This window comes from Dipodomys ordii, unplaced genomic scaffold (assembly GCF_000151885.1).
Source record: "Dipodomys ordii isolate 6190 unplaced genomic scaffold, Dord_2.0 Scaffold8, whole genome shotgun sequence".
Taxonomy (NCBI): Eukaryota; Metazoa; Chordata; class Mammalia; order Rodentia; family Heteromyidae; genus Dipodomys; species Dipodomys ordii.
The window spans coordinates 24,441,949-24,467,692 of record NW_012267224.1 but is presented as its reverse complement, the minus strand read 5'-3'; the positions used below and the strand labels follow the sequence as shown (position 1 = coordinate 24,467,692).

The 25,744-nt window shown below is 40.3% G+C and overlaps 1 protein-coding gene across 1 annotated transcript in view; it reads left to right on the top strand.

Annotated features, from left to right (window-relative positions):
* Fryl (FRY-like) overlaps positions 1-19,263 on the top strand; it is a 224,823-nt gene extending 205,560 nt beyond the window's left edge. The window contains exons 54-62 of the mRNA XM_013008917.1: positions 2,881-3,131; positions 4,502-4,709; positions 6,767-6,916; positions 7,475-7,573; positions 11,638-11,706; positions 14,688-14,705; positions 15,575-15,685; positions 16,790-16,980; positions 17,202-19,263. Coding sequence (XP_012864371.1) covers positions 2,881-3,131; positions 4,502-4,709; positions 6,767-6,916; positions 7,475-7,573; positions 11,638-11,706; positions 14,688-14,705; positions 15,575-15,685; positions 16,790-16,980; positions 17,202-17,460 — 1,356 coding nt within the window. The 3' untranslated portion in view covers positions 17,461-19,263. The remainder of the gene's footprint in view (positions 1-2,880; positions 3,132-4,501; positions 4,710-6,766; positions 6,917-7,474; positions 7,574-11,637; positions 11,707-14,687; positions 14,706-15,574; positions 15,686-16,789; positions 16,981-17,201) is intronic.
* The last annotated feature ends 6,481 nt before the right edge of the window (positions 19,264-25,744 follow it).

Sequence of the window (25,744 nt, the reverse complement as noted above, 5' to 3'; positions counted from 1 at the left end):
AAAGGCTGGGCATGGTGGCACACACCTACCATCCCAACTACAACAGTAAGCTAAAACTAAGAAGATGACTGTCCATATACATACCCTATCAGGGAGCAAGCTCTTATCAGGGAGGCAAGGCTCAACAGTAGAGTGTCTGACTAGCAAGCACAAAGCCCTGAGTTCAAACCCCATTACCATCAAAAGATGGAGGCAGGATAAGCTAGTGTATTTCATATCATGATAGAAACTTTAGCTGTTTATTCCTTACTTCTTTGTAATACATACAAATTATACTTTGATCTCTGCATAAAAACTATACTTTGATCTCTGGAAAGCATTCAATTCTTTACTTATATATATTAAGAGAAGTCTTCACAAAGGTTTTTAATAGCTAGGAATATAGTTCATAGATCACAATTATTCATTATAGGAAATGAATCTTGATATAACAATGCATGTGTGTGTCCCTTTGTATTACATGAAGTTCAATGAAATTTTATTCTCAAAATCTTCATGTAAACAATGGAATGCATTCCTCTAGCGAAAAAGTACTTTTGTCATGAAATTTAGATGGTATTAGAAATTTTCAGTGTATATAATGTGATAATAATTGTTGATAAAACATTATTTTGAAATTGCAATTCCGTAACAAATTATAGCCTACTATAGGTGTAAATTAATGAAAAGTGAGATATGCTGTTTAGGTTGTAATACAGTGTTCCGTTAAGATACAATGTTTTGGCTGCCAGTAACTTAGTGTGTTGAAAGTGATGTAGGAAGAAAAACATCCCAGTAAGAATCCTAGATGGTGTCTGACATCATCACATAGGTATCTTCCCAAATTACTAGTGCTTGTCCATTCAGTGGCTGAATCTTTAAAAAGAGATTCAGAGGAAAACCACAGTTTATATTAAATGTAAACTATTAGGATGGTTAGGAAATGGTTGTGCTGTACTATTTTTAAATGATGCTCTGTGAAGACAGGGTTTGCTGCTTTCCCTGTTCAGCTCTATCTAGACCCCTGTTCTCTTAATACAGGTCATAGTTACACCCCATATTCCTGCACCTTAGCTCTCTTTCACTGATATGCCACCTCTCCCATCTTTGCCTGGTGCTCTATATGCTGTTTCCTCTGAAGAGACTCCAAAAACAGGTGGTCTTTCCTCCATTGAGTACCGGTAGTCATTTGTATATTGATCATATTCACCTTACTATATTTAATGTTATATATACTATTTATTATATATTATTTTCAGTTGGCCTAACACCATTATTAGTTTGGAAGCTAATTATGGTTAGGAAATAATTTGTACCAGAGTATCCCTCCAGATCCGGTCAAGGTCCAGGCTAACTTAGGGTTAGGGTCTCCAGTTTTCACTGAAATTTTTATGCTTTTGAAAGAAAACTCATTTTTAACCATAAAAAAATATTAAAAACTATTGTAAAGCCAAAGTCTCTTAGGTGTAAGTACTAGAAGAATTTGATCATTGTTCCTAAAACTGAGACCACTAGTACGTAAGTTCAAACTGGTTAAGCTAGTGTCTGTGCACATCTCAACATGGAGTTGGTGCCTTTATGCTGTACGCCTTGAGAGCATCTTCTGTTAGCATGCATTAATTGTGCAGGAGGTGTTGTAGTGTGACATTGCCATACTTGCTTATAATGTGTACCAATCAGACTCACCCCATCTGTCACTCTCTTACCACCATCCACTCTTCTATCCATTCTTTTTTTTTTTTTTTTTGGTCGGTCATGGGGCCTGAACTCAGGGCATGGGTGCTGTCGCTCAGCTCTTCAGCTCAAGGCTAGCGCTCTACCACTTGAGCCACAGCGCCACTTCGGCTTTTTCTGCTTATGTGGTGCTGAGGAATCAAACCCAGGGCCTCATGCATGTGAGGCAAGTGCTCTACCACTGAGCCACCTTCCAAGCCCCAGCCTCCACTCTTCTAAAACAAACCTTCAGCAGGTATTTTCTGTTTTCATACCTGCATTTTTCTTTTGTGATTGTAGTAATCTATTCACTGAACCAGTATCTATCACACTTCTAGCCCATGCCAGTCACATAGTGACATTATTTCGTTGATGGTAACAATGGATAGGAAACAGGAAACCTAAGCATTATATTTTATAGCCAATATTTTATTATTATTTACTTAAGGATTTTAGAAGTACAGTTCAATTTCCTAATCTCTTTTAATCTCCAGCTCTAAAAGGATGGTGCTTTAGTCTTGTTGCCTGTAACTGTCCTTACATTTCCAGCATTAAGCTCATTGATTGGCTGCCATGATTGTTGAGGTTCACTGTCCTTCTGACTGGTCAGTACCTGCTGCTCATTTGTAGGCAGCCCAAGACCAGTGGGTTCAGTATTCTGATTCATCTCCTTGCTAAGAAGAGAATCACTGTTGTATAGTAGTATAATATTATAATATATACTGTAGTATAATTTAAAAATGGGAGTACGATTAAGAGAAAATTGATAGTCGTGAAAGTTTTCTTTATGTGGAATTAGAATATATAGAAAAACAAGTTTTCCAAAGGTCTATTTCCGAGTAAACACCTTAATCCTATATATAACTGAAAAGAAAGAGGGATAATTTCTATTGTTTCTATATGGCAGTAAGAGATAAAGTGTAATTTCAGTGTATTTAGAGCTGAGAGATAAAACATGGGGTAGGGTGTAAGCCCCTGAATTCCATACTGAACACTGGGGGAAAAATATCAAAAACAAAAACACTCTTTACAAAATGATCTTATATAATCAAAGAATCCAGAAGCTCCAAAAGTGAACAAAGATTCCTTGATTGAAGAAATGTGGGTGGGTAGCAATAATTCCTAAAGTATTGCTAAAATACTTTCTGTAATGTTGTTGAAGTTCACTAAAAATGGATCATTTCACAGGATGCAAGTTCAGTATTAAAGGAGGATCATGTTACAGCCTTTGAAGATGAAGGGTCATATCTTACACAAGAACAGCAGGAGGACTCTCTTGTGTGTCAAGGAATTCTTGACTTAGAAGAAACTGATATGCCAGAACCATTGGCTTCTGAAAGCTACCCAGAGTCAGTCTGCGAAGAGGATGTTACCTTGGCTTTGAAAGAGCTTGATGAAAGATGCGAAGAAGAGGAAGCAGATTTCTCTGGACTGTCTAGGTAAAATACCATCTCCAGCACATGTGAAGTTGTGTTTTCCACACCACTCCATCCTAAAGTACCCAAATCTGTTTGTCTATAAGTATACTCTCTTCATTTTAAAAATTAAAATGACTTATAGGTATTACTTTAATGACTTTGACAATTTTGTTTGTAAAACTAAAAATGTGTTATTTATAAAATCATTTTTGTGTGTGTGCTGTCCTGGGGCTTGAACACAGGGCCTGGTACCGCCCCTGTACCTTTTTGCTCAAGGCTATTACTCTACCACTTGAGCCACTACCAGATTTCTGGTGGTTAATTGGAGGTCAGAGTCTCATGGACTTTTCCTGCCTGGACTGGCTTTAAACCACAATCCTCAGATCTCAGCCTCCTGAGAAGCTAGGATTACAGGCATGAGCCCCCAGCTCATGCACCAGTGTGTGGTGTATGATTTTTATAAAGCCGTATGAAGCTGTCTTATAATGGGCATCATGCAATTTTAAGACCCTAGCACATTTCTTCATCTTCAGGACTTCAAATCAGGGTATCAACCCAAGCTTCCTCACTGTTTTATTTTTCACGTAGTGCCTGACTGCAGTGATCATAAACTCAGCGGAAATGAAGAGTCTTAGGTATCATTTTATCTACCTTACTGCTAAGACTCAATGAGTACTTAAATAAAGTATAACGGAGCTCTCACTGTGTGCTGTGACAAATAGTTTTGGCCTTGCATCTACAGTCTTTGGTTCAAATTCTGACTCAGATATTTCCTACCCAGTAACTCACGTACATTGTTTAACTCCACTACACATTTTGTTTCCTCATTTGCAAAATCAAGATAGAAATACAATTACATTACAACCTTCTTAAAGTTGTGAAGTTTGAATTAAATAGACTCCTTGATGTAGAAGTACACAATCAAAATTCTTCAGTATTATTATCATTGATGGGAGGCTCAAGACTCTAGGTTTTCCGAAAAACAAACTAAAGCAAAATAAAGAAGGTGATAGATGTAGTTCAAGTAGTACCGTACCTGCCTAGCAAGTTGAGGGCCCTGTGTTCAAAGACCATACCTTTAAAAAAAAAGTGTCTAAAGTTGGCCACTTAAAATGGAAGCAGTATAATCTGTGTCATTAAAGAACAGCAGCATATTATAAGTCGTTGGTTCTTTTCATCTACTTGAAATGAAGAGTTCTATTTCTAAAGATGTTAATTTTGCTTGTTACATTTGCTTCTTCATGCTTCCTTATAAAGTTTAGTGTGCGTGTGTGCGTGCGTGCGTGCGTGCGTGCGTGTGTGTGTGTGTGTGTGTGTGTGTGTGTGTGTGTGGCTTGGCCTGGCCTGTTCTTGTAAGACAGTTTGACAATTGCTATGCTATTTATTAGCAGTCAAGACGAGGATGAGCAGGACGGCTTTCCAGAAGTGCAGACATCACCTCTGCCCTCGCCCTTTCTTTCTGCCATCATTGCGGCTTTTCAGCCCGTGGCCTGTGATGATGAAGAGGAAGCCTGGCGCTGCCACGTCAATCAGATGCTGTCAGACACCGATGGGTCCTGCGCAGTGTTCACTTTTCATGTGTTTTCAAGGCTGTTTCAGGTCAGTGAAGTTTAAGGTTTCAGAATTCACATCAGAATTACCTGACAGAGTCGCTCATGCCTGGAACCTCACTACTTGTGAGGACAATAGCAAGGGATCAAGGTTTGTTGTTAACCCCAGCCAAAGTTTGCGAGACCCCTTCTCAACTTACAGATAAGCACAGCAGTGTGTGCCTGTCACCATAGCTTTGTAGAAGGCCAAATTTAAGAAGATCTGGACTCCATACCAGCCCAGGGAAAAAGCCATGAGATTCGTCTCAGTGGAAAAAGCTGGGGGGAAGGGGATAGAGGGTGGCTTGCACCTGTCATCTCAGCTACAATGGGAAACGTAATAGGTGGCTAACAATCCATGCCTGGGCAGCTGTCTCAAAATTAGTCAGTATAACTGGGCACCGGTAACTAATGCCTGTAATCCTAGCTACTCAGGAAGCTGAGGTCTGAGGGTCACAATTCAAAGCCAGCCCAGGCAGGAAAGTCCATGAAACTCTTAACTCCAATTAACCACCAAAAAGCCAGAAGTGGAGCTGTGGCTCCAGAGGTACGCCACTCACCTTGCGCAAAATAGGTACAGCGCCCAGGTCCTAGGTCAAACCCCAAGAGAGAGGGAGAGGGAGGGAGGGAGAGAGAGAGAGAGAGAGAGAGAGACACACACACACACAGAGAAATGTGTCTCGGCAAGCACAGGCCTGTCCCCTATTCTGTTTTGTCCCCGCAAAATAGAATTACCTGATAAAGTTACAGGGTTTTTTTTCCTACTATTTAGATGGATAATCTTAATGAATATTACTTTCTAAGCTAGTAGTAGTATTGAAATTGACAGAATGTTCTCATAATACTGGAATATTATGTAATTAATAAGACAATTGGAATAAAACCTCAATGCAACACCTGATGAGTTTTTTCTGCAGTGCTACCATTGCACAAACCCAGAAACCAAAGGCATAGTTCTGATAAGTAGGAGTTAAATGAATTGTCACTTCCATCACTGTGTGGACGGAGCATGAAGCTGCTATGGTTCCTTTCAGGCTAAAGCAATAAGAGCTCTCGTGTATTGAGTACTTACTGAATGCTCTGCACTTGCTCAGTGCTCTTCATTAAGTGTTCTCTATGGAGTGTGGGTACTAATTCAGCATTCTGTAACTAGGAACTTACAGCACAAAGAAATGCCACCATGTAAGCTCAATTACCTACCACCTTTCCACCTTACCTATGTGTACTGCCCACCATGGAAGACCCAGCTATATACATGTGCTCACTGAAGTTTCCCAACCACTGCAGCCTCCAGTGTGCCCTCCAGGATGATCTTTAGTGCTCACTTAAGGAATATTTACTTAATACTGTGCTGACTGCATTACTGCTTGGTTTTCTGTTTGCATTCTTTTCTTTACAGTGGTTGTGTTTCTCAATGCTTAAATCTGTGCCTTAAGATTTCCTTCCTTCCTTTCTTCCTTCCTTCCTTTCTTCCACCCCTCCATCCTCCCCTCCATCATTCATTCCCTCTCTATACCCCAGTGCCATCTAACAGCACTATACATACATATGTAGGTACGCATTAACTATCTGCAGTAACTATACAATGGCTATCCTAGTCTCACAAGTACTATGAGTCGATCACTGCCTAGTAGCTTATGTGAATAAATACTCTTGGATTCTGGGAAGATACAACCCTTAATTCCTTGTAATGACTTAACACAGATGGCAGCTTATACCATGATCATGAAGTATACTTGTAAGTTTCTTTCAGGTAGAATTTGACTTTAGAAGAGCAAATTCTCCACATGCAAGGGCTTGGCTTCCAGAGATGAGCAGCATACAAGTCCCTCTGTCTCGGGGAAGTGAATAGCCTGTGACTTTTTTTCCCCAGTACTATTGTTTTCATCATTTTTAGAAATTAACATATTTCCTAAAGAAATATGTAAAACATGTATTTATAGGTCAGTTATAGAATTCCGCATATTATTACAAAAAGTTAAAAAAGTATTCCATTTGTGAATTATCCTGTATTTAACAGTGAAAAGCCTTTTTATGATATTAAGCATCACACGCTTTCCCCCACAGACAATTCAGAGGAAGTTTGGAGAGATAACTAATGAGGCAGTCGGGTTTCTGGGTGAGAGTCTGCAGCGCATTGGTACCAAATTTAAAAGTTCCTTGGACGTGATGATGATGTGTTCCGAGTGTCCGACGGTCTTTGTGGATGCTGAAACGGTAAGTGTTCACCTGCAGCCTTGTTAGGAAGACAAAGTTGGAATGGCAGCCTTCAGTTAAGTTTTCTTTAAGCAGAATTCCAAAAGTTAAAGTGTCAAGGTTTATATTTTCAACTTGATAATACATATCTGGCAACATGCTGTTCCAGATTACTAGATGGTGAGCCCCAGAACTCTGCTTCTGACCATCCCTGCCCTCACCCTGGCTCCACAGATTTCCCGTGATCAAGCAGGAAAGTCATGCTGTACAGACATCTCCTTTCCTGATTCTTGAATAAAAATGGATAGGAGATGAATAGGCCTCCCCATGATAGAGTGCCTTGATCGTCTCTGTCTTTTGGCTAAGCACATTTGTAGATTATATAGCTGTGTACACAGAGAACTGGGGCTTAAAAATCTTCAGGGATGGTGCCTTGGGGGTGTAGATCGAGTGTCTGTGCCAAAATGGGACAGTGTGGTAAGGGACAACCAACTGACAGCTATTCTATGACCCAGAAATTGTCATTCTCATGGCTGTGATCATAGTGTAATGTGGATCAACTTGTGTCTGGTTTGACAGCTGATGTCATGTGATTTGCTAGAAACACTCAAGTTCAGTGTTTTAGAGCTTCAAGAACACCTGGATACCTACAATGCCAAAAGAGAAGCAGCTGAACAGGTTAGTCATCTTTTACAGTGTGAAAAGGGTAGTTTACTTTCGATGCTATAAGTATTTCCCTGGCCATAGAATAACCTGGGCAGAAAAGGCCCTCTTAGCACTGGTCTCAGGCTTGTGCTGGGGATAGGGTCTGGAAACTCTCTTCCCTGTTCAGTAAATCCATCTCTGGTTTTGAGAAATTGGCCTTATAAGAGCCTAAGAAGAGATCCTGGAAGACCAAAGCTTTATAAAAAGCTTGTGTGTGGAGACTGATAGCCGCTGTCAACGTTGCAAGCAGGGAAATAGATACAGTATTTGCCAAATGCAGTACAGAATCGTGGTCTAGAATGTCTCCATGCTGATAGTACTCCTATCTTCCCCCATAATGTGTGAATGTGTGTAGGCAAGCAAAGTGCATAGCTAAGTTACAGATGCTACTTGCTAAGAAATGCTTCTTTTATTCCAGTGAAAACTAGCCTCCTAGCATGAATCTGGTATATTTTCAAGTGGCAAGTACAAAAATACAAAGAAAATATGATTCTCCTTTTCAGACAAACTGTCTACCATAGGCATTTTTGTTTTAAAATAGATGAGTGTTCACTAAGTATGAAAAATGAAGTTTAAAATCTGATTCTTCTAAATATTACAGATAGGAATATAAGATATAAGTACTAACTAGAAATATGAATATAAACATCTGAAATGCAAAATAGTTCAAAATATGAAACTTTTTAATGATCAGCATAGAATTTCAAGTAGAAAAATGTCATGAAATGTAGTCAAATATAATCAAAAAAGGAGCATATTTAAAAAAAAAAATGAGGGCCAGGGCAGAGTAACTGCCTGGCAAGCCCAAGACTGAGTTCAAATTCCTGTATTGCCCACCCCCCAAAATGTATAAGAAAATGATTATCACAGATATGTAAATTAAGAGTAAGAAATGATGGTAAATGCCAAACAACCACACTTATAATCCTAGCTATTCAAAAACAAAGCTGACATCAGACCACATTTTGAGGCTAGCCTCGGCAAAAAGTTGAGAACACCTCCCCACACACCCATTTTAACCAATGAAACAACCAGACTATTCAGGAAGCAAAACAGAAGAGTCCGTTTTGTAGTCCAGGATTATAGTCCTCTGGTGAAAATAATGAAAATTAAAAGGGCTGCAGGTGTGGCTCAAGTAGTAGTTTGCTTATCAAGTGGAACCCCAGTACTTCCTGCCTTTCCCCATCCCTCCCCCAAAAGACTACCAAATAAGAACAGGACCAAGACTCAGTAAAGATGTAATTTTTTTTTCTCCTAAAATAATCTGTAGATATAATGTGATCTGATTCAAAATTTGACCATTTATGGAAATTCCTAGTCTAATTCTAAAATTTACGTAATACAAACAGCTAATAATAGTGCACACAATTTTCTTAGACATAGTTCAGCAAACCCCCAGATCATTTCTACCCCACTGCTTATTTTTGTAAATAAATAAAGTTTTTCTGGGACACAGCCATCTCATGTGCTTGCCATTTGCATATTACAAGACTTGAGTATCTGCAGCACAGACAGTATAGTTTATAAAACCTAAAATATTTACTATTCTGCTTTATAGAGAGGTTTTCCACACTTGCCCATGAAGAATGACAACGGAGTTTGAACTTAGACTTGTACCCAATAACTTATTTCACACCTCAAACAGTGCCAAAGACCAGTGGAATATAATAGACAATCCATACAATCCATTAAGAGATCACACAATGTAATCACAGAATTAAAACAAAAGTACTATTGTAGTGAAGTAGAAAATAATGTTCTCCACAAATTAGGTTTGTATGGGAGATTCTTTCCCGCGGCACCATCTTCCTATTTCTTGCCCTATCTATTCTTCTTTTCCCTACTTTTTCTTTCTCCTTTCTCCTTTTCTGCCAATCACATACTTGCATGCAGCTTTCTCATTCTACTAGTTTCTCCTTTTTTGATGGTACTAGGGATTAAACTTAGAGCCTTGTGCCATACCACACAAGTGCCTTACTGTTGAGGTACATACTCAGCCCCTACTAGTATTTTTGTTATATATTCTTTGATGTTTCTCTCGCGCGCATAGTGAGAATAGAAATCTCTAGGATTTGTTGTTATTGCTTTGAGCCTGTCCTATCTCACAATCTTTGATTAGTGTGTTTTTCTAGATACAGTAGGAAACTATGGCTACAAACTTGAGTCCCTTTAGCCTCTGTGCCTAGAGACATGTGTAGAAAGACCCCTAGAATCAGCAGTGGACAAATGCAGAGTTCACTTGAGGACCCACCTCTGATGCCCTGGTCCTGGCTGGTAGTTCTCAGTGAGTGTAATTTTCCTTGGAGCACTGAGCTTACACAAGCCTCTCTACCATACCCAGAGCAGAGCTTCCTCACTAGATAAATATGGACCTTCATTTGAGCTTGAGCAAAGAAAACAGGACAGATCGATTAGGATAGGGACTGAGGCTGCATGCTGTTGTCTAACATGCACTATGAAAGGTGTGGACCTGCCCTTTGCAGGCCAGTGTTTGGCTATGGAACTGTTATGGTTTAAGCTTCTCTTTAACAGGTTAACAATTGGAAATAAGTACCGTAAAGCCGGGCACTGGTGGCTCACACCCGTAATCCTAGCTACACAGGGGTCTGAGGTCTGAGGATCACGGTTCAAAGCTAGCCCAGGTAGTAGAGTCCATGAGACTCTTATCTCCAATTAACCACAGGAAAAGCTGAAGTGGAAGTATGTGTGGCTCAAAGTGGTAGAGTGTTAGCCTTAAGCAAAAAAGCTCAGGGACAGCACCTAGGCCCTGAGTTCAATCCCACAGCCAACAAATAAACAATAATTACATTGAATAGTGCTGAAATCAATATGTATGTGATATAAAAATTTATTTAGTACAATTAAGTCATTAAAAAATCAACTGAAATTATTTCCTCCAAGTTTATTGGTACTCTTGGGCAAATTGAACTACCATAATGATAATTCACTATACAAACATTTTAATCTTGTGTATGAATAGAGATAAATTCAACGATCCATGGTAGATGTCAAGTGAATTCTGCCAATGTTAAGAAATCTGCTGATAGCTTTTGACAGTGTCTGCCACTGGCCACATCTCACCCGAAAAGCTTAACATGTTTTTCTCCAGAGATGCTGTCAAGAAAATAGCCCAAGGGGCCAGCACAGTCTGAGTGACTGGGATAAAAGGAACAGAAGGTCAAAGAGATGGTTCTTGAAATAACTGAAATGTCTGGTTTTAATTCTTTCCATACGCTACGACTGAGAATTTTAAATGTCTAATATAAAAACATTTTCAGATGTGCTGTGTAATGTAGCTATTATATAACCCCTCCCAAAAAAACCTAGGACATCAGAAGAAATGACAATCAAAACTTAGGAGCTTAACTTGAAGGCTCTTCGGTTTTACTTCAGGTTAGAAATTCTGTGATTCCAGCGTTCTTTTCTGCTCTGCCACAGTGCTATTCTTTTGTTTTTATTTAACAAAAGAAAATGTACTTAAATATCAACTTCAAGAATAATCCCTGGAGAAGGAAAAACAGTATTTGGTTTCTGCATCCACTATTCTTTAGAAATAGCATTTATCATTTGTTGTCATCTAAAAAGAAGTAAAAGATGTAAGTGGATTTTGGTTTTTGTTTCACTAATTAAAACTGACAGCAGTCTTCTGAGAATTACACTACTGATAAGCAAATAGAACCAGTCAGTTTAAGTTGCCTTTTTAAATTGACCAGAGGGGAAGAAAATCTGATCTCTTCTTACATTAGGAAAAGGTCAGGAATAGATTGTGGAGATTTCTAATAAAATCTGCAAACAAAAAGCTTTTCTTACCTAGAAGACTGTTTATAATAATTTTCATTACTAAACTCACAGTAGTGCATATCTTGTTATTGACTTCTTATCGTGCCCTTATTTGTTCTGTGAGGGGAATGAAAGTGTTCTATCCACAAACACACCTAGAGCTTCAAGTCATTTTAACTTTGTAGTTTGGTTATGGATGGCTTCATTGTGTATTACACAATTACTGTATTAAAATTTGCTGTTACTTACTTCTTCAGTGGTTAGACAATTGTAAAAGGACATTTGGTGCCAAAGAAGACATATATAGGATAAACCCAGATGCACAGGTAAGTCTCTTGTCCTTGCTTTTAATGTATTACTATGCCAGGTAGAACAGTGTATGTGTTCAGATGTTCTTACTTGGTATTCCTAGAAACAGAGAATATTGCAAACCTTTTCATATTGCTTATCAGAACAATCTTTGTAAAAATTAGGTTCAATGAAATATTAGTTTAGTAATGAAAAATTCACTTTTATAAAAATGAACCACCAGCTTGTGACGGAAGCTTAATAACATGCAGCAGATAACCCTGCAGGATATCTGGGCCGTTGGCTAGAATTTAGATGCATCAGCTCTTAGAGCAAGAAATTTCTTCTGCAGTAGTGTTCTGTATATGTCAGAAAGCAAACCTATGTCTATGTGTCCAAATTAGTGAAATTCTGATTGAATAAATTTATTTTTCTCTGGTATGAAGTCCATGAAAATATCAGCGATGTATTTCTGATGCTGTTGGGTTTTTTGTTGTTGTTGTTGTTGTTGTTTGTTTTTGTTTTTGCCTGTTCTGGGGCTTGAACTCAGGACCTGGGCACTGTCTCTGAGCTTCTTTTGCTCAAGGCTAGCACTCTACCACTTAAGCCACAGCGCCACTTCCAGCTCTTTCTTTTTATGTGATACTGAGGAATCAAACCCAGGGCTTCATGCATGCTAGGCAAGCACTCTACCATTGAGCCACATGCCCAGTCCAGCAATGTATTTCTTAAGGAAAGATGGGCAAGAATATTTTCAAGATCTTCTAGCCATGCTAATGGGAGCAACTTCATTTGGGGAAATGCATTTATGGACTGAACAGTCCCCACAATTAAGAAGTTACATGGTGTGGATTTCTAATCTCTACAAAAGCTATTATACTATGATAGTAAAATGTAAAGTTTTAGAAAAATGAAATGTTGAGAAGAACCAGTTTGGTTTACGATACTCTTTCCAGCACTGCGAATAGGCATTTTACAGTCATCATCACTGTCCTTACAATTCAAGCAAGCAGGTTCTCCCTTTAGTCATTCCTGTTTTGGAACTGAGGCACAGAGAAGTTAATTTATCTAAATTTTGAAATAGTGGGACCAGGATTCAAACCAAGGCAAAACTGGGTCCAAGTTCTAAACTAGGTTAGAGGGAAAAACCTATACTAGGTAGGTTAGGTAAACTAGGTTAGGGGGAAAAACCTATACTAGGTAGGTAAGGAAAAATGAGATGATAGGGAGTTAGCCCTAGCCCAGAATTAGACTGGAAGGGCATGGTGGCCAGTGTTTAAATGACTCTCTTGTTAACTTTTCCCTTATAAATTAGATGAATATGCAAAGGGGTTGCTTTCCCTTTCTTGAAGATTCTAGGTCAGGTAGCATAGCTTCAGATTTCCTTCTAAGTGAAAAACTATAAGCTGTTTATGTAAGTCTTTGATTTATATTTTCCCTCACTTTTCATGTTCAGTGCTGTGTGCATGGAAGGTCCTTTTTACATGACCTTCTCTGCTGTCATTGTATATTAGTAATTGTGGGCATAATCAATAAATGTTTATTAACTAAAATGATGTAACATATACGTGCAAATTTCAACATGCTGAAAAGCAGCAGTTTAAACTGCGCATGTGTATATTCATCCTCAGAGATGCCCGTTAGCGTGTTTGCCTGGTGTGGTAGTTGAGAGGACATCGGCAGTTGTCATTCTCATGAGCTTCCATGCATTTCACAGCACAGGCTTTGGTTAGATAATGGTAGAGCTTGTTCCATTTATGCTAAAAGAAATGGGACGTTTTAGTTCAAATTCAAAATTCCACATGAAGCCGGCGCTGGTGGCTCACGCCTGTAATCCTAGCTACTCAGAAGGCTGAGATCTGAGGATCGCGGTTCAAAGCCAGCCCCGGCAGGAGAGACCGTGAGACTCCTATCTCCAATAAACCACCAGAAAACCGGAAGTGGCGCTGTAGCTCAAGTGGTAGAGCGCTCGCCTTGAGCTGAAGAGCTGAGGGACAGCACCCAAGCCCAGAGTTCAAGCCCCACCACCAACAAAAAAAAAAAAAAAAAGATACAAAATTCCACATGAAATAAACTACAGAAATCCAAGCCTCAGAAGCAAAACCTTATGCTAATGTTTACTCAAAGACTATCCTGGTGAGTCATGTGGAGCTGAGTTCACCTTTGCTTAGCAAATCCCTTCTAAATTGTAAGAATAAATGTTATATCAACAGTCCTTCGGAACAGGCTTACGGATGACTTCTAGAAGCTATATTTACATGATAGAAATTCCTGTTTTAATGAGGCTTGATCCAAGTTGCTGTAGATAATTTAATGTGGTAACTTTTAAGATAATCCATAAATGAAGACTTTTCACTATGAGTTTTACATACATTACATCCTTTTATTAAAACCTAGTTAGGTCAAATTTCTGATACTAGATGACATTTAGAGTACACTGTAAAACGTATCTGCTCGCGATATTCTGCCCCGTGGCTCAGCATAAGTAAGGCCACCTTGGATCAATTAGACATTGAAGGGTAGAAAGTCTAGAATCTTCTCATGGTAAGTATTACTCTGTAAGATTGTAAGCGGTTCTTTATTGAAAAGATAATGGTGTCTCATTCACTTTCACCAGTTTTCCACATTACTAATGAAAATTTTCTTAGAGTTGAGTCTTGTCTGAGGGTTTTTATTGTTGCTTACCAGAAAAATTAAACTATTTGGATAGTAAACACTTTGAATAGCCAAAATTCCCAAGACCATATTAGTTGTTTTACTGTATGTAACTTTTACACAGAAACAAACCATGGCCTAGATTTGAGTTATTTGAGAGTTAGGAGGGGGAAAAAATGCCACCCTGAATTGTTGCAATAAAATCTAGAAAACTGTATTTTTGAAATAACATTTTTGTTGGGGTATAAATATATGTTCTCCATTTTACCTGAGACATCTGTGACCCTAGTGAAAATTTCTTACACTAATTCTTGGTCTTTTTTCTTTCTTTGTATTTTTGTGACCCGATCACCTTCTTGCTTAGCAAATGGAAATTCTAGCAGTAAGTGACCTGTCTTGATTTATGGACTCCTTATCCCTGCCAGACAAACTGGTTTTCATCTGCCATTTGTCCTTCTGTGACCTTGTCATAGACTACTTTAAAAGTAGTATGTGCTTCAGTTTGCATATCCCTAATCCATGAAATGTTCTATAAAATAAATGAAATTTGGTTTTACCATTTATATATATATATATATATATATATATATATATAAATACAAATGTACAACTAGCAGGCACCTTTTTCCAAATATAACTAACATATCTCCTTCCAGTTTTAAAAACCAATTCAATTTCATACTCTCACTTAAATGAGGTTGCCAAGTGGTTTTCCTTAGAAAAATTACTTCATTTTTGGAAGTGGCGCTGTGGTTCAAGTGGTAGAGCGCAAGCCTTGAGCTGAAGAGCTGAGGGACAGCGCCCAGGCCCAGAGTTCAATTCAAGCCCCACAATCCAAAAAAAAAAAGACTTCATTTTTAAAGATAGACACTTCTTTAGGTTAAGAGGTGGCCCAGTTCCCCTTTTCTTTATCAGTATCCTGTTGGTAGATGCAGTGGGACCACTACTAACTACGCATCTGTAAATTGAGAATTTATCCTTCTTAAAGCATCTTATAGATTGCCTTCTGACACATTCTATGTGTCCAGAGTGAAAAACGTGCTTTATACTAAAAAGGAATATGTTACCAAAGAGGCTTGTTTTATTTAAATGCCAGCCCTCAAAGCATCTTTTTTTATCTACCCTTCATAAGCTTCACAACATATTAACTTGCTTACTACAGAAAAATCCCAAGACAATGTTAATATGATTATAATTTTTAGCCACATACTACAGTACACCCAAATTAAGTGTAATGTAATTTATTTGTAGGAACTGGAACTCTGCAGAAGGTTATACAAACTGCATTTCCAACTGCTGCTTCTGTTCCAGGCCTATTGTAAACTCATCAACCAAGTAAATACAGTAAAAAATGAAGCAGAGGTAAGTACTCTGCGGACATTTATTCCTTCCTAGAATAGTCAGTCACTTACCTTGAATTAAAGAATGATATATATATGGATTTTTTTTAATGTGCACTGTCAGGTTGTACTAGAAAGACCACTAATACTAGTCATCTTCACAGGCTCAAGATAAAAAGGTTTCGGTAACAGAAATGCGTCAAAATAGTCATGGAGATAGGAGAGCAGGGATGGTAGGGGAAAAACAAAGGAGGAGGCAACAATGCTTAATAAGAAATGTACTCCTGGGGCTGGGAAGGTGGCTCAGTGGTAGAGCACTTGCCTTGCATGCATGAGGCCCTGGGTTCGATTCCTCAGTACCACATAAGCAAAGAAGAAAAGAGCCGGAAGTGGCACTGTGGTGGCTCAAGTGGTAGAGTGCTAGCCTTGAGCCGAAGAGCTGAGGGACAGCACTCAGGCCCAGAGTTCAGGACCCATGACCGGACCCAAAAAAGAAATGTACTCATTACCTTACTCATGTAATTGTAACTCCTCTGTATGGTATTTTCACAATAAAAAACTTATTTAAAAAAAAGTCAAGTAAAATACATCAGTTCAATAGACATGAAATTAGTTTAAATTATAATCTAGTTATATTTAATTTTATGGCTGCATATAAGATTCAAGATGATAAAAACACTTGAAAACCATAAATGTGTAGGCACAGAGATAACTCTCACCGGGAAAATGAATTTGTAAACAAGAAACTATATGTACATATTTGTGCTTATAAAGCATCCTGATTAAATAACTTCAGACATCTTGATTCTCCCTAATAAATGAGTCATCATTATCTTAAATGAATATATAATCATGTGTTGGGACAATATAAACATTTTTATTTGTCAAAAATAGTTAAGCTCAGTGTAGTGGTGAATGCCTCTAATTATTGGAAGGCGAAGGGCAGGATTTCAAACTGGAGGGCAGCAGGGCTACCAAGTGAGACGCTGCTAAAAAATAAAAAAGTAAAGCCTGGCATTTGGAACATTTAACATTGGAAATAAACCCCTCACAGCCACTTACAAATGCTCCAACATTCCTAAAGCTTGGAACTGATCCTGGGGGGGGGGGGTTGTATCTGTTCTAGGTCATCAACATGTCAGAGGAGCTTGCCCACCTAGAGAGCATCCTCAAGGAAGCAGAGGCTGCTTCAGAAAACGAAGAAATTGACATTTCCAAGGCTGTACAAACCACCACAGAAACTGCCATTCATTCTCTGATTGAAACTCTGAAAAATAAGGAATTTGTATCAGCCGTAGCACAAGTCAAAGCATTCAGGTAAAATGTGCAGGGGTTTAAAGACGCCCTTCTCTCACCAGACAAGCTTAGGTTTTGGTCTTTTATTTCATGTTTCAATGAGCCATGACTCTGTGAGAGGAAACTTGACCTTGTTAAAATTTTTTTTTTTTTTAGCCAGCAGGTATTACTTTGAGTAATATTTGCTCAGATACCTATTTTATCTGTGACTAATGGCTTTCACGAACGGTGGTCTGTTTTAGGACTCTCTGGCCCAATGACATCTTTGGCAGCTGCGAGGATGACCCAGTGCAGACGCTGTTGCACATCTACTTCCACCATCAGACGCTGGGCCAGACGGGCAGCTTCGCAGTCATAGGCTCCAACCTTGACATGTCGGAAGCCAACTACAAACTGATGGAACTCAACCTGGAGATAAGAGAGTCTCTGCGCATGGTGCAATCATACCAACCGCTAGCACAGGCCAAATCGATTGGGAATATGGTGAGCACTGGATTCTGAGAAGCTTCAGGCATTGTGGAGAGAAACTGAAGATTATTAAGATTATTAACCAAGCACCTTTTATGAACCCTTGCAACTCACTGATAAACTTTTCTGGCAGCACCTACAATTAAAGTGTAACTAATAATAAACTAGCAAAAGCAAACATCTGAAGAAAGAAAAAAACTGTAATTGTTTTAACAGGCTGCCAATACCTCCCATAATAACTGTATAAAGAAGAAAATTTTAAAAATACGTTATCCTATATGAAAAGAAAAGGGCTAAAAGTGATGCATACAAATACATTACTTTCTGGAGAAAGCAAAGAATTCCAAGAATGTTTGCAATAAAGGCCTCTGATACTGGGACATCAGAACAGGCAAAATGAGGCTGAAGTCACAGCTGACGCTTTTGAGCAGATGACCTGCAAAGCTGCTTGGATTCACCCACATAATCTACAGTTAGTGCTTGATCATCTACATGAACATCCAGTCACGTGGATACACACAGACTTATTTGCAGAAACCATTGAGTTCTTTCAATTTATGGGATAAGGGTTTGGATTGTTTGTGTGTTGGGGGAGGGGGGGTTGATCTGTGTAAGGAATTATGTGTGTGTGAGTGGGGATGTATGGGTATTTTCAAGGTGTGGATGTCTGGTGGTGATATCTAAGAGCATGCCTAAAAGAGCACTGCAAGATTATTTTTGAAGAAATTTTATTTTATTAGCTCTAACTCTTCATAGTGTGTAAATGTTAGAACATTTTAATAATATTTTAAATCTGGGCTTTCCCAGTATTTCAAAAAGAAATAATATATCTGTTAAGGTTATTGGAATGCTGCTCAGTTCTCTGATCAGTGCTTATGTTACGATTGTTGATAACTAACCAAAGTAGATGCCTGCAGAGACTTTAAAATGTAAAAATAAAGATGTATGCTGCCCGTCAGCGATTCTCATTAGAAAAGTTAACTTATTTTACTCCATAATTATTATAGAAACTGTATAGACTAAAACCAGTATTTTCTTGTACATTTGTGCCATGCACTGTTACACAAGAGTAGGTGTACAAGGCTAAAGGAAGAATTGCGGTCATTTATGGTAGACCACCGGGCTTGCAGGCCATGAAGTCTATTGAATCCAAAAGAAGAGATGCAAATGCGTTTTCCTGCGATTCTTCTGGACTCACATGCTTCATGCTAAAGGAACCTGGGGGCTCGGGAAACAGAAAGGAAGCCTGAAGACTGACTACCAAAACTCGCAATATACTTACCCACTGAGTCTGTAGCATAACATGAACTGGATTCTCTGTCCTTTTTTTAAAATAGCATTTTGTAAAAGAAATGAATGTAGTCCCACGACTCCTGATTTGAAAGGAACACCTTATATTTTTTATATGCATCTCTTATCCACTGTGACTTTCTTTTAAACTGGACTCTGTGGTTGCAGAGTTTGGAATGCAGAAATGAAATGCTTAGCTTTGCCTTTCTTGGGGGCGTGGACCCTGCCAGAAATGTAATTATGCTCAAGTGCATTAATTGAAGGCACTGTGCACGCCGTTGGACTGCTGACCATAGTTATGTTCCCTACTGGTCACGGCACATTCATAATCACTGTATTTTTTTGACCCTGATAAAAAAATATTTTAATGGTGTTCTGGTACTGTAAATGGTGTCCTTTAAATTATTTAATAACTTTTGGGTATGGGGCAGGCAGAGAGGGATGGTGTCCAGAGACACAACCACACTTTACACCCTATCTTACTCTCCCCTATCTTCTTACCCTGCCTACATCCTTTTTGTTAAAAATAAAAAAAAGCATTGCGTATCTTGGCTTATGTGGCATTTTTTAAAAGATTAAAAGCATGCAGCATTTAGAAACTTTACAAATACTACCTAATCAAGTTTTATTGTTCCTTAAAGAAAAGGAATAAACCACCAGGTGTCAGGGCTCACGCCTGTAATCCTTGCATCTCAGAAGGCTGAGATGTGAGGATCATGGTTCAAAGCCAGCCCAGGCAGGAAAGTCCCTGTGAGACTCTTACCTCAAATTAACCACTCAAAAACTGGAAGTGGTACTGTGGCTAAAGTGGTAGAGCACTAGCCTTGAGCACAAAGAGGCTCAGGGACAGCGCCCAGACCCTGGTCAAGCCCTACAACTGACACACACACAAGGACTCAACCAGGTATGGTGGCTCATAGTTTGAAGCCAGCCTGAGCAGAGAAATCTGAGAGATTCTTCAGTTATCCAGCAAAAAAGCCAAAATGGGCTATGATACAAGTGGTAGAGCATCAGTCTTGAGTGAAAAGGCTTGTAAGCAAGAAGAGTTTGAGGCCCTGAGTTCAAGCCACAGTGCCAGCACCAAAAAAGAGACTCATGAGACAGACCCTTCAAATAGTGGCTTTTTGAATTTATAGACCACGAATTTACTAATATAACAAAAACGAATACACTTGCAAGATACAAATTCATTAGGCTGCCTTTTGTTACAATTGGATCTTCCCCATCTATTGTTCCTCTGAATCTGAAGTTTTGCCCAATGTTTAACTTATTACTTAAAGCCTAGTTTTGCCACACACAACTTTTTAAATAAGTTCACTAAACTTATTTCTAGAGAGTAAATGAAATAGCAAAGGAAGAGATAAAGGACTTTTGCACAATTTAGAAGATAGTTTCTATTATCTACAACTTACCTTTAATTGAAGAAATACTGAAAATACTCATCATAACCAGAAGAGCTCCCTGCTCATGTCACACCAACACCATCTCCATGAAAGAAAGTAGCTGAGCGCCCTTGGCTCAGGTTTATAATCTAATCCTAGCTACTCAGGAGGCTGGGATCTGAGGACAGCCATTCAAAGCTAGCCTGGGCAGGAAAGTCCACGACACTATCTCCAATTAACAATCAGAAAACCGGAAGTGGCTCTGGGGCTCAAATAGTGGAGTGCTCACCTTGAGCTGAAGAGCTCAGGGACAGCACTGAGGCCCAGAGTTCAAGCTCCACAACCAACAAAGAAAAAGAAATTACAGCGGCTGGGAAGGTGGCTCAGTGGTAGAGCGCTTGCTTTGTATGCATGAGGGCCCTGGGTTCAATTCCTAACCACCATATCAGCAGAAAAAGCCAGAAGTGGTGCTGTGGCACAAGTGGTAGAGTGCTAGCCTTGAGCTGAAGAGCTGAGGGACAGAGCCCAGGCCCAGAGTTCAAGCCCCATGACCAACAATAACAACAAAAAATTGCACCAGATTTATATTCTAGAGAAAATGTAGGAAATAAGAAAATTGTCATCCCTTCCCTTGGCACCAGGGAGAATATTTCAGAGTCTAGCCTAATGTTTTTAAAAATCTCCTCCTATGTAAACTGTGGACTATGTGTATGGGCAGAGTCTTCTTGTTAGGATGTTGCTGTCATAACTCAGGAGCAAAAGATGTTTTGATTTGATACTACTTTGGTAACTAAATACCTACTCACCCTAACTAAAACAGTCTGAGCCTTGTTTTCCTCAGTAACACAGAACTAGTTGCCTTGTTAGACAAAGCAGCAAAAAAAAAATTAAAGACTAATGTAACTTCCCATCTTAATAGAATGTCTTAAAAACCTACTTGCAGCTGGGCGTTGGTGGCCTGTAATTCTAGCTACTCAGGAGGCTGAGATCTGAGGATTGCGGTTTGAAGCCAGTCCAGCCAGGAAAGGCCTTGAGACTCTATCTAGTTAACCACCTAAGAACCAGAAGTGGAGCTGTGGCTCAAAGTGGAAGAGTGCTAGCCTTGAGCAAAAAAATGCTCAGGAACAGCACCCAGGGCCCTGAATTCAAACCCCACTACCCACCATACATTATATATATACATATACATATATATGATATATATAATATATAAATGCAGCAAGTCTCTAAACAGAACAAGTGAAAACACCTGCTTTTATGCACATCTCCCAATTTATCTAGACCCTGAAAGTTAGCTTGTCTATTTGGGGTGGGGGGGGTTGGTCATGGGGCTTGAACTCTGACCTGGGCACTGTCCCTCAGCTCTTCAGCTCAAGGCTAGTGCTCTACCACTTGAGCCACAGCGCCACTTCTGGCTTTTTCTGCTTATGTGGTGCTGAGGAATTGAACCCAGGCCCTCATGCATGTGAGGCAAGTATTCTACTACTAAGCCACCTTTCCAGCCCTCATTATTCCTTTTTAAAAGTGATCTGTCACCATGCCCTACCACCTTTCACCATTGAAAGCTTTTTGTGGGTTCTCACTGATAAAGACCATCCTGAGATGGCCTGAATTGTCTTCCCAGTCTGGTCTTGCCAGTACTACCTGCTGTCTTGTCCTCAGTGTAGTAGTCTACACTGCACTCAAGCCTGGTTCTGCTTCTCTCTGCCACAGGTCTTCGCATGTTGCCAAAGCACGAAAAAATTCTTCTGCCTAACTGCCTGCAAAGTGTGCTCAGCTGAAGTGTCAAATCTTTAGGTAGGCCTTCTCTGATCGAAGATCTCCTGTTCTAGACATTTTGGTAGAACTTAAGATTCCAGAACCTGGTTTACATTAACATAGAAAGCAAGCCATTGATTCCTCTCAGGAAGCTAAGGGTAGAGGCCACAGTAGACTTGTTCTCCATACTCATCACAATGCTGGCAAGCTTCACCACACCCCAAAGTGACTCCGTTGGGCCAAGAGCATAGATGGGCCTTCCCAATCAATATAAGGATTCTAAACAGGCCTCAGATCACTTTAGGCTCTTACCCCTCTGACTGCATCCTGGCAGCACCTGAGATGTTAAATTAATATTTACCTATATGGTTTTGTTTTTTGGTCATGATCGAACTCACAGCTTGGGTGTTGTTCCCGAGCTCTTTTGCTCAAGCCTAGTGTTCTAACACTTTGAGCCACAGCGCCACTTCTGGTTTTCTGGTGGTTAATTGGAGATCAAGTCTCATGAATTATTCTGCCTAGACTGGCTTTGAGCTGCAACCCTCCTATCTCAGCCTCCTGAGTAGCTAAGATTCAAGCGTGAGCCACTGGTGCCTGGCCTCATTTTCAAGTAACTGAATGTTCAGAAAGTTTAATGGAGGCATAATTAGCAACTAGTCCAATTGTGACATATTTGTAATTAGACCAGTGAGATCTCAGCATTTCCATGGGGATCATTTGGGGAATCATAGCAAGAATCTTGAGTTCTGGCTACAGCTCAATAAAACAAAGGGAAAAGCCTGTGTCTCTCCACTGTCTTTAGGTGGTCTCTTTGGGGGAGAGGGGCACTACTAAGATTTGAATTTAGGGCTGTCCACTTGCATGGCTTGTTTCAACTTGACTGGCACTCTGCCATTTAAGCCATGACTCCAGATTGGTTATTTTGGAAACAGACTCTTGAAGACTTTTCTGCCCAGACTGGCCCTGAACTTAGATACTCCAGGTCTCAGGCTCCTGAGTGGCATGATCCACCAAGCTCCTAGCTCTTGATTTTTGAGACAGGGTCTCTCCTATATGATAGCCTCAAACTTCTTGCCTCAGCCTCCCCAGTGCTGGGATTAAAGGTGTGTACTATCATGCCAAAAAATTTTTTTGGGGGGGACCGGGGTGCTAATACTAGGGCTTAAACTTGGGGCCTCTTTTTTTCCTCAAGGCTGGTGCTCAATCACTTGAGCAACATCTTTACTTTTGGCTTTCTGGTAATTAGTTGGAAATGATTTGTCTGCCAGGGCTGATTTCAAACTCCAGTCCTCAGATCTCAGCCTCTTAAATAGCTAGGATTATAGGTATGAACCACCAATACCTGGCTATTATAGCTCAATGGTACAGCCCTTTCCTAGAATACTTGAGACTGTAAAATCAGTCTCTAGCACCACAAAAAAAAAAATTACCACCCAGAGTCCACTTGAATTTTGTTATTCACCTTCTTAAAGAAGCTGCTCATAAACAGCCACCTGTTCAAGCCTCATTTGTAACACCAGTCAGTCCAACAAGATCCCTCAGCCGTTGGCCTGTGCATGGAAACACATCCCCCTCCACCTCCTCACTGTGTGCCCTGCTGACCCCCATGGCCTCACACATCAAGGCTGTACCTGGACTTCCCCAAAAGACCGCTCTCATGGCCAAAAGATCTTTAATTCAATACGCATCTTTCTTAGAAGCTTCAGCTCTGTCTGTAGCCCCACGCAGTACCTCTCATGTGGATGAACCTCTATCAATAGTTTCTCAAGTGCCTGCAAATCTGGCTACCACAGACTAGCCTGTGCCATCAAAAGACAATAACAAAGTCAAGGTGACTGTCAGTAGCACAAGCTTTCCTTAAACCTTGACATAAATTGCATCCAAATCTTTAGGATTGTTTTTGCAGCATTTTTTATTTGCAGGCTCTGTCCAAATATACTGCCTTTCACAAAGGATTTTGAGAACGGGATGGTGGCAAGAAAGGAGAGACAGCAAAAGCTTGCTTGTCTGTTCCACTTGACACATTAAGCAGGCCCATTTTTCACATCCGTTAAATGATGTATTTGAAACTGAAGGTGCTGTCGCAGGAGAGGCGCTTGCCCTTGCATCTCCCACACAAGTCTTGACGGTGGGGGCGTTTAGGGTCCACATGGCGAAGTCTTACTGGGCAGGAACATCTAGTTCTTTGACAACTCTGAAAAATCAGTGTGAAAAGTACATAGAAAAGATGAACCTTAAGACTTCAGAGTGACTTTTCTACTCCAAACACTTCCTGAGTGCTATCTAAGACAGGTGCCTGGGTTTGGCATCACTACATACATCTACCAAGCAATGGGATTAGGGGGAAGAGGCAGCAGGTTTGATTCTTCACGAGGAACTTTTGAGGGTGAGGAAGAAAATAAGTAGGGGATGCACTTGTCACTGAAAGCCTAATACAACCAGGATTTGCGAGAACAGAAGCCCTTAGAAAACACATTCGAGAAAATGCAAAACATCCCAGTTCAGACAAAAACCATAAACAACTTACTTGACAGGTGATGTCTTCCACCCGGTAAGGGTTGTAAGACTTCTGACAAGTTCTGCAGAACTGTTTGAAGTAAACCTGTGATGAGAAACAGATACACTTGAAGTCAAAGCCCTGCAAACCTTTGGGCGGGAAGATGCCAGGCCCGGGGACAGGCCCTTACCTTGCTGGTGCCCTGCACACACCATACGTATGCGCTCTCCCAGCGGATGTTACAGTCCTTGCAGTGGTAGTAGCCATACTTCTGCTCTAAGAACTGCACAACAGGATAGCGGAGTTCAGCCAACACACACCTGAGAACCTTTTAGAGCTTAGAAGGTTCTAGGTGATCCTTAAAATTGGCGACTTCATTTCACCTCATGGAGGAAAGTGGGACAAGGTGTGGGGCAATCTCCAAAATCTAGTGAGCTAATAAGAGTCAAATAGGGCCCTCAAAACAGATAATACGCCAGGTGAATCTGACTCACTAGGCAAGTGAAAAAAATCAAAAACATTCAGGGTTCTTGGAAACTTCTAGTTCCCTCAGTAGGCCTTTTCTCAGTTGGATAATGCCTGATCTTTAAATATTCACAGATGAGAGTTGCTATGCTAAAAAAGGCTCCATCTCTCTGATACTTTGTTTATCTGCAAGGATGAATTTCTCTAGGCTGAATTCAGTTTCCATCAAAAAGTCCTGCCACATTATCTGTAAGCAAAAGTTCATTTAACTAGGAACTATGGTAGAACATTCCGTTATTCTTAAGCTTTCCCTTATCCCATCGGATGAGAAATGACCTTTAAGATTCAGGCCTAAGAATTTTTTAATTGTTTTAAGTGGATTAAATTTAAAGCAAGGCAAAGCGAGGTGTGGTGGCGAACCCCAGCACTTTGGGAAGCCGCTAGATCAGTCTGGAGGACGTAGTGAGATCTTTTCTCTTCAACAACAATAATAACCACCAAGGCATCTTTCTACGGGAGTTCTAGCAGTCCTGTGACATCGCTGAGGGATGCCACATTTAGTGGGGACATGGGAACAGAGTTCCCCCTGGGCCCTGTGCTGTGTGTGGATCTCAGCTTATCTGAACGCTGGTCCACACTGGAGCCCGGTGCTCACAGTGCGAATCCTTGGCCTATGGGGGTGACCAGGTCAGAGAGTGGCGGCCAGTAAGAGTCCACTATTGGGAAAAGATGGCCTTGGCCTCAGCCAACGTCTGTGAAATCCCAGGGCGGCCTGGCCATCTGCACGTGTCCCTGAGATGTTGGGCTGAGCGCAAGAGGAGACCCCATCCCAGAGCCCACCTGGGCCTCACCTGGAAGGGCAGGCGCTCGGCGTCTAGCTCTGTGCTCCACGTCGGGGGCCGCTCCAGCCCGGCAGCCTGCTGGG